Source organism: Chrysochloris asiatica, unplaced genomic scaffold, assembly GCF_000296735.1.
Source record: "Chrysochloris asiatica unplaced genomic scaffold, ChrAsi1.0 scaffold00128, whole genome shotgun sequence".
Classification (NCBI taxonomy): Eukaryota; Metazoa; Chordata; class Mammalia; order Afrosoricida; family Chrysochloridae; genus Chrysochloris; species Chrysochloris asiatica.
In genome coordinates, this window is record NW_006408646.1 from 5,985,911 (window position 1) to 5,995,191 (window position 9,281).

General features: G+C 49.6%; 1 protein-coding gene across 1 annotated transcript in view; it reads left to right on the forward strand.

Moving 5' to 3' along the window:
• The first annotated feature begins 1,745 nt into the window (after positions 1-1,745).
• Positions 1,746-9,281, forward strand: part of NEFH (neurofilament, heavy polypeptide) — an 8,820-nt gene continuing 1,284 nt past the window's right edge. The window contains exons 1-4 of the mRNA XM_006869216.1: positions 1,746-2,616; positions 4,204-4,403; positions 7,333-7,457; positions 8,599-9,268. Coding sequence (XP_006869278.1) covers positions 1,746-2,616; positions 4,204-4,403; positions 7,333-7,457; positions 8,599-9,268 — 1,866 coding nt within the window. The remainder of the gene's footprint in view (positions 2,617-4,203; positions 4,404-7,332; positions 7,458-8,598; positions 9,269-9,281) is intronic.

Genomic DNA, 9,281 nt, shown 5'->3' on the forward strand with positions numbered 1-9,281 from the left:
AGTCAGATCTGAAGAGGGGTCTACACTGGCCCCAAAGGGGTCTCAAGGCTACAGCATCACCATGGGTCCTTTCGATTCCCAGTGGAGAGCATGTGTGGGCTGTTCACAAGGGTAGGACTGGATGCATCACTGAAAGCAAGGGGCAGATTTGGGTACCCACCTTTTCACAGAGCCAGCTGGAGCTGGCCCCTAAAGTGGAAGTTGCAGTTAACCCCTTCCTCCCCAACAAGGGGCAGGCACTGCAGCAATGTCCGCACTCTCACACCATTGAACTTGAGCCCAAGCCAGAAAGTCAGCTCCCCCACTAAATCCTGGAGGCAGAACCCATTAGGGTGGCCTGAGCTGAAGGACTCTGAAATCCCAAAAACATCCCACCACTTATGGGGGTGGGGCAGCAAGAAGCAATGCCTATCTAGGCACACACTTGAAGCTGAGCAGAAGAGAAGGGAGATAAATTCCTGGTTGTGGGAAAGCAGCTGCCTGCTCCACATGTTAGTTATCTGGGTTCCCCCTGCACCTGACCACTTTAACCTGACACCCCCAAATTTTCCCTTGAGGGACAAGGGAAGCTGCAGTCTGTCCCTCAGGGCAAGAACCCTTTATTGTACAGTTGGAAAAACTGGAGTATGTGTGTGTGTGTGAGAGAGACAACATGTTCAAGGTCATTCAGCCCAGCAAACTGCAAATCCTGTGTGCCCAGCACCTCCCCCCACCCCCGCACTGCTCAGCAAGGACCTTCCAGGCTCATGTCTCCCAACTTCCTGTCGAGTCACCAGCAGCATCCCACTTTGGGTTCTCTGCCCTTCACTTTCAGACCAGAGTCCCCTGCCTTTTCAGAAGCCCCTGATATCCTTCATTGTTCCTTGTTGGGACAAGCTGAAGCGTTTCTTTACCCCCTCTCTTGGGCAACCCTGTGCGGGGGAGGGAGATCCCCTCTTCATCATCTGCAGTGTCATCCACACCCCCATTCAGGATGGCCTTGTCGCCTGTGCTACCTAACCCCTGGGACCCTCCTCTATTCCGGAGTCCGCTGATGCTTCTCATGTGTTCTCCTTGTGTGGTTCTCTAATAATTAGGGGTATCCTGTACCTCTATCCAGGGGTCCCCATCTCCACCCTCTGTACCATCCACCATTCCGCTAACAGGGTTGCCTTGCTCCCTCCCCAATTCCAGGCGGGCTGCAGAGTGTCTTCACTGTCTGTCCTGGGGGTCCTCTAACTATTAGGAAAACCTTGTATTCCTCTCAGGCATGGGTCCCCTTCTCCCACTGACTGTAGTCTCCTCTTGTTCACACCGAGAGTTCTCTTGCTTTTATTCTCATACTAGTTACTTTGGCTTCTCCCCACTTCAGGTCCCCTCCCCTATCCCGGCACAGCTGCAGGTTCTGCAAACCCGCATCCATCGGAGATCTGCACAGGTTAACTCCAGCAGTCTTTTGTCCCCAGACCCGACCTCGCAAAGGGGGCTCCTCTGTCACTCACTCAGTCCCCGTTCCTTCTGGGGTCCCGTGCCCTGCCCCTCTCTCTGCGGGGGCCGCAGGCCCAGGACACCTGGGAGGAGGCGGAGGAGAGGGTAGCGCCCGCCCCCCTCCTCCCTCCACCCCCTACACTGCCGAGGGGCAGGGCTGAGCGGGGCCCGGGTGGCTATAAAAGGGCTGGTGTCCGGGTGCTGCCGCAGTGCGGTCCGCCCAGCCCCGCTCCCTCGCCCGCCTGATCTCAGTCCGCGGCCCGCACCTGCTCCAGGTCATGATGAGCTTCGGTGGCGCAGATGCGCTGCTGAGCGCCCCATTCGCTACGCTGCCGGGCGCTGGCTGGTTCTACGCCCCGGGTCGCAAGGGTGGCGCGCGCTCGGCGGCCGGCTCGTCCAGCGGCTTCCACTCGTGGACCAGGACAACAGCCAGCTCCGCGTCGGTTTCTCCGAGCCGCTTCCGCGCTGCCGCCGCCGCTTCAAGCACGGATTCTCTGGATACTCTGAGCAACGGGCCAGAGGGCTGCGTTGTGGCAGCAGTGGCGGCGCGCAGCGAGAAGGAGCAGCTGCAGGTGCTAAATGACCGCTTCGCCGGCTACATCGACAAGGTGAGGCAGCTCGAGGCTCACAACCGCAATCTGGAGGGCGAGGCGGCGGCGCTGCGGCAGCAGCAGGCGGGCCGCGCAGCCATGGGCGAGCTTTACGAGCGTGAGGTGCGCGAGATGCGCGGCGCCGTGCTGCGCCTGGGCGCTGCACGCGGCCAGCTGCGGCTGGAGCAGGAACACCTGCTGGAGGACATCGCGCACGTGCGCCAGCGGCTGGACGACGAGGCCCGGCAGCGCGAGGAGGCCGAGGCGGCGGCGCGCGCACTAGCTCGCTTCGCTCAGGAGGCTGAGGCGGCGCGGGTCGAATTGCAGAAGAAGGCGCAGGCACTGCAAGAAGAATGTGGCTACCTGCGGCGTCACCATCAAGAGGAGGTGGGCGAGCTGCTTGGCCAGATCCAGGGCTGTGGCGCCGCGCAGGTGCAGGCGCAGGCCGAGGCGCGCGACGCTCTCAAGTGCGATGTGACATCCGCGCTTCGCGAAATTCGGGCGCAACTGGAGGGCCACGCAGTGCACAGCACGCTGCAGTCGGAGGAGTGGTTCAGAGGTGCGCCGGCGCTGGGAGAGGGGTTTGGGCGGGTGTGGGGAGCGGAGGCGAGCTACTTAACTTCGTTTGCGAAGTGCATACTCCTTACTTTAACAGTGGGTTTCGCTATGGGTCTGGAGTTGACATCCCCCAAACTCTGGGCTCTCTTTTAGCAGTGCTCCTTCATGGTCCTTACATCAGTCCTTCAACTCTGGCACTCAACGCTGTCAAGATCGCCCCTGCAGCTCCAAAGCGGTCTCATCTTCTGGTCCACAGGCACAGGGGACTCCTCCACCCTTCAAAGTCATTTGCTTTCCCTGTCCAACGCTGTCCATCTCCTTTCCTGTATATGGCAGGCGACCCCATTCTCCTAACTCCCTACAAAGACTATCCCAATGCTCCACATTCTGCCCACCCTCTAGCTGGGTTTAGGGGGCTGCTCATGGCTGTCCTTTAATATTCACTCTCCCCTTCAGAGAAGCTGGCAGCGTCCCAAGCTCGCCTTCCCCCAGCCCCCTCACCACGCTTAGTTTATGAGGGTGCAGCTGCACCGGAGGTTTTCCTAGCAGTTGACCAACGCCCGCCCTCTAGCCTTTATTTTTTTAGGGGTTAAAGGGGGCAGGGGAGTGAACCAACTGGGCTTCTTCATGGAAGTCCATGGTCACTCTGAAAGCTGGATAAAACTTTGTGAAACTGTCTGGAAGTAGGATGCAGAGGTGACAACAAATTTCAAATGGTTCTGTGACCCAAAATGCACCTCCCTCAGCTGGCTGGTGTCTAATAATTTGCAGACATTAGCAGGGGGAGCCTGGAAAGCTGGGTTTGAACAGGGCCTGTTTCTCTTCTCAGCTCTCTCCCATCTATACAATATGGTTCCTCCCAGTAAACCTCTTCTCTCCTGGGTTAACTCCTGGCCACCAGGCTGACCCCTGTCCTACCCACCAAGACTCAGGCCCTTGACCACTACACAATTAATGACTCAGGGTATACACTTCAGGGATATGTAGAGTTTCGCTGGCCCTGAGCCTCTTTTGGAGACTTAACTGGCAGTGAATGGGGGGGGGGTGGCTTTGGGGGGCTGTACTGTAGGATGAAACAAATTATCTGGGCACCCAGACTTTGCAGTGACCTTGGTCCCTGCAGAGAGAAATCTGAAGGGCAAGGATTGTGGCCCTGGTGGCCTTATCACTTTAGATATCTCATGTCTACAGCGATCACAAATTCATTGATTTGTTCAGCCACAAGCCTCAAATTCAAAGCCTGGCGGATCAGGTATCACAGCTGAACCCAGACACCACCTGCCCTTGCTGGGGAACTGGACCAGGTAGAATCAGGACATCCTCTGCCCTGCAGTGCTGATGGATCCTGAACTGGGGGAGGTAGAGTCTTAGCTTGAAAGCCAGCCAGCCTGATTTAAATACTGCTCTGCTACTAACTAACTGAGTAGTCTTGGGCAGTAGTCACTTGTCTGTCCAGTAGGGTGTGCTGAATTAAGCTTACAGGCTATTGCTTGGACATCATCTTTCATATCTGAGCACTGAAACTCAAAGCCAGGTGTGTCTGACCTTGTGCCTTTCCCTATTCCTCCCCACCCCCATCCCCACCCAGTGAGGCTGGACCGACTGTCAGAGGCAGCCAAGGTGAACACAGATGCCATGCGCTCAGCACAGGAGGAAATCATTGAGTACCGGCGTCAGCTGCAGTCCAGGACCACAGAGCTGGAGGCCCTCAAAGGTACCAAGGACTCATTGGAGAGGCAGCGCTCTGAACTGGAAGACCGGCATCAGGCTGACATTGCTTCCTACCAGGTGAGTATGGACAGGGCAGGCAGCCAAACTGCTTCAGCTGTCACTAAGCAGGAATGTGGTGGTTAAGACCATGGGCCTTGGGTTTGCAATTAACCAGAATAATGGTACTTTCTAGCTGTGTGATCCCAGGAAAGTTATTTACCTCTCTGAGTCAGTTTTCTTCTCTGCATTGGGGGAAGGGGGAAGGGAGGGATGGGGACTCAACAATAATGCTTGATTTGCACAACTATGAGGATGAAATGAGATACCTAACATGTAAATAAGATAAAGAATGAAAATGCTTAGCTCTGTCTTGATAACAGTAAGCTCTCAGTAAATGGTAACCATGGCAACAGCTGTGTGTCTGCTTAGCTTGAGGAAGGCCCTGGTTGAATCTCCCATTAAAGTCCTGGTGTGGCACTGTAGAATAAGCACTGGACTCCTAACTGGAAGATTGATGGTTCAAGCCCTCCAGCCATTCCTCGGAAACCCTATATTCCAAGCGTAGTGGTTACGAATCGGGCTGCGAACCTTAAGGTCAGCGGTTTGAAACTACCAGCCGCTCCGCGGGAGAAAGATGAGGCTTTCTACTCCCGTAAAGATTTATACCCTTGGAAACCCTGTACAGGGTCGCTATGGGTCGGAACCGACTCGACGGCACTTAACAACAACAACAACATGAGTTGGAATCAACTCAGCTTAGCAACAACAACAGTAGGATTGGTGGGGCAGGGAGAAGAGGTGGAGAGGAGAAGCTTTAAGTTGTGTTTAATATACTTTTTAAATATAGGTTTAAAATTTTTTTTTTCTTATTGTGGTTTGGGAGAATGTTTACATAGCATTTTAGTTTTTGTTTCAACGATGTGAACACATTTTGTTTCATTACAGAAGTTGTTGTCTCCTCAGTAGAGCAGCACTTGTCCCACTGTCTGCTTTCTTGACCATTCCTGCCCTCGGAACTTTGTTTCAGGGCCAGTGCTTCCCTTTTTGGTCTCTGAGGAGAACGGTGCTCACAAGTATTATTTTGTTCATTTTCTAGGCCTGTCACATGACTGCCAGGTGATTCCAGGGGTTGGCTTCAGGTCCAGGTTTGAAGGGTGTCTAATGACCCCAGTTCCAGAGGTTTCACTAGTCTCTATTAGACCAGTCAGTCACTCTGGTCTTCCTTATAATTTTGAATTTTGAGTTTAATGTACTTTTGCGTGTTGTCACAGTCATCAACAATAGATGTTTGCTGATCCCTTCTTATGTGGCAGACACTTTGGGGCAGTGAGGTAAAAACAGGGAGCAAAGGAGGACAAGTTCCTGCTCCCCAAGAGCTTGAATTTGTTACTGAACATTTAAGAGATCTATATATATATATATATATTTATTTTTTAAATGAACCTGTCATCCCACCAACCAAGGAGATAACTGCTGTTGCATCAGCTGCATTTCATTCCAGACCTTCCCCCAGGCTGAGATTATATATGAGGGGGCTTTGAAAAGTTCATGGTAAAGACAATGTTCTATACATCCTACTTTGGTGAGTAGAAACTTGGCTCTTAAAAACTCATAAGCAGCCTTCTAAGGAATAACTATTGGTCTTTCCTGTCTGGAGGAAAGAAAAGTAATGAAAACTGTCCAATGGACTAATGAACCACATAGACATCAGTCTCCACAACCTGAGACCAGAAGAACTAGATTGTGCGCAACTACCACGGCTCTGAAATGAAGTGCATTAGAAGATCTTGGACAGAGTGGGAGAAAACGTGGAACAAAACTCAAAATCATAAAAAATTAAAAAATAAAAGACCAGATTTACTGGTTAGATAGAGACTGGTAGAACCCCAAGACTATGGCCCTTGGTTATCCCCTTGGTTCAGTTTTCAGCCAAGCAGTTGATTAGGTATATGAAGGAGGCAAAAACACTAATGAAGTATACACACCGTAGAATGATCAACCATTCGAGATCAAAAGGACAATATTTACCTAAGGACAAAATTCAGAAGGGTTGGGAAAGGAGGAGGAATGGAAACAAGGACCACAGGGAGGAAGTCGGATAAGTAATGGATAAGTAATTACATGGAGCGGATTGCAATCACTGAGTCGCATTCAAGTGTACAGTTTGTTGAATGCAAAACTGATGACTTTCTCTATAAACTTTCACTCACTTCACAATTTAAAAGTTGGAAAAGAAAAAGTGGTGAAATGGAATTGAAAAATAATGGAATTTTCCTGTGAATTTTATTTTTAACAAATCATATACTTTGTTTCATTACAATGATTGCAATCCCCTCCATGTACCAAAGTTAACAGTATTTGTCAATGTTCACTTTAATTTTTACATTCCTCCCTGTTTCTCCCATTATAGTCATCTTTCCTTTGCCGACCTCCCTCTTGTTGCATATTGCCTGCCCCATCACCCATGTTAATATGCGGCTGCCCTCTAGTCCATGAATAATTACCCCGCCCACTACCTCCACCACTATCCATCATAGAATGTTTCTTTTAACAAGAAAACCTTTTCTTAAAATTTTCAGCAGTGGTCTCATGTAATATATGTCCTACTGTGTTTGGCTAATTTTACTCAGCATAATGTCCTCTAAGTTCATTCATATTATGAGGTGCTTTACAGATTTATCATTATTTATCAATCATCCCACAGTATTCCATCATCTCACAAACTTTGTAAAGACCCCCTCATACATGAGGACTTTCATTTCAGGTGAGTTCTCGATCCAGAAATGAGAACTCTTGAGTTTTTGATAGCCCAGTGGTACTGGCATTACTTGAATTAACTCACAAAATCCTCTAAACAACTCCATGATATGGATATTATATTTCCCCAGGAAACGTACACTCAGCTAAGGGACAGTTGGCTTTGGGTTTGCCCTGCCAATGCCATTTACCATGGTGGTGTGAGGCAGGCTCTGGCTGATGTGTGATGTGTGTAACTCCTCCTCCCCAGGATGCCATTCAGCAGCTGGACTCTGATTTGAGGAACACCAAGTGGGAGATGGCAGCCCAGCTCCGAGAGTACCAGGACCTGCTCAATGTCAAGATGGCTCTGGATATTGAGATTGCTGCTTACAGGTGAGGTGAACCAGAAAACTTCACAATGGTGGAGCGCATCCCCTGAGCTCTTAAAAGGAACTAAATCTTGAATTTCAAGCCCCCTTCCTGTCTTAGAGACAAAAATGTTGAGGGTGACTTATTTTCACTTTGACAGTGACTTAGAGGGTTAAAACCACCCACTGCCTCCCCAAATTCAGTCAGCCAGAGGGTCTTTTTGGAAGGGAAAGAGGTACTTGATTTGTTAGGGTTCTTTAGAGCTCCTTAGTATCTTAGCTCTCTGAGCATTTCTTTCCTGGGGAAATAAAAGTACTCACGTCCTGAGGTGATGGGGAGGATTCTGTGAGCTAATTCAGGTAGAAGAAAGGCATGATCCATGAACCAGCAACATCAGCATCATCCATGAGTTTGTTAGAAAGCAGAATCTTTTCAAACCTATTGAATCAGAAATCTATGTTTGAACAAGATTCCTGGCATTTGCAAAGTACTCGTCTCTGGGGTAATGTCTATACTTCCTGTCAGACAGGCACTCTGCTCAGTCCCTTTTATTCATTACCACATTTAAATAACCTTATGAGGTAGGTTTTTATGACCTTCTTTCAGCAGTGACGAATTTGAGGCTAAAAGAGATTGAGTGCCATGACCAAGGTCTCCTATGAGTGAGTAACAACGTCGAAAATAGACACCGCTACTACCATCCTAGGCCCAACATCCAAAGGGTAGACTAGATGATGACAGAAGACCCTTGAAATCAAATGAGAGCATTCTAAGACCCCTTAAGTCCAAATTTATAAATGTGGAATTGTTTGCTTAGGCTCCCGGCATTCTCTTGAATCACATTGTAATTGAGGAATAAGAAAATCACTTTTGCTAATGTAGGAGCTCTCTCCTGAAGGCTGTTTTTCTGGAGGAAACAAAGGTTATATTATTTCATGAGTTGTAACCTTGGCTGCATTAAATAAGAGCAAACCCATTGGGGTACAGATTCTAGGTGGTCAGTCAAATTATTTGTTAAGTGACATCCCAAAGTACTCACCATCCACATTCATTCCTCAGCCAATATCCATATCATTGGATACCATAGACCTTCATAACAGAAAGACTCCAAACTGATGAATCTGCAATGAGTTAATAGTAATCACTTTCATTATCCTTTCTTCAGGAAACTCCTAGAAGGAGAAGAGTGTCGGATTGGCTTTGGCCCCAGTCCTTTCGCCCTTCCTGAAGGACTCCCCAGAGTTCCCTCCATATCTGCCCACATAAAGGTCAAAAGTGAAGAGAAAATCAAGGTGGTAGAGAAGTCAGAGAAGGAAACTGTGATTCTAGAGGAACAGACAGAGGAGATCCAAGTGACTGAGGAAGTGGCTGAAGAAGAAGAAAAGGGGGGCAAAGAGGAGGAAGGAAAGGAAGAAGAAGAGGAGGAAGCAGTAGGGGAAGAAGAAGAAGAAGCAAAATCTCCTCCAGCAGAAGAATCTGTATCCCCAGAGAAGGTCAAGTCCCCTGCAAAAGAAGAAACAAAATCACCGGCTGAGGACAAATCCCCACAAAAGGAAGAAGCCAGGTCACCAGCTGAGCTGAAGTCCCCAGAAAATGGCAAGTCCCCTGTGAAGGAAGAAGCAGCATCTCCAGCTGAGGTCAAGTCCCCTGAGAAGGTCAAGTCCCCTGTGAAGGAAGAGATCAAGTCTCCAGCTGAGATCATGTCCCCTGAGAAGGTCAAGTCCCCTGTGAAGGAGGAGGTCAAATCTCCAGCTGAGGTCAAGTCCCCTGAGAAGATCAAGTCCCCTGTGAAGGAAGAGATCAAGTCTCCAGCTGAGATCATGTCCCCTGAGAAGGTCAAGTCCCCTG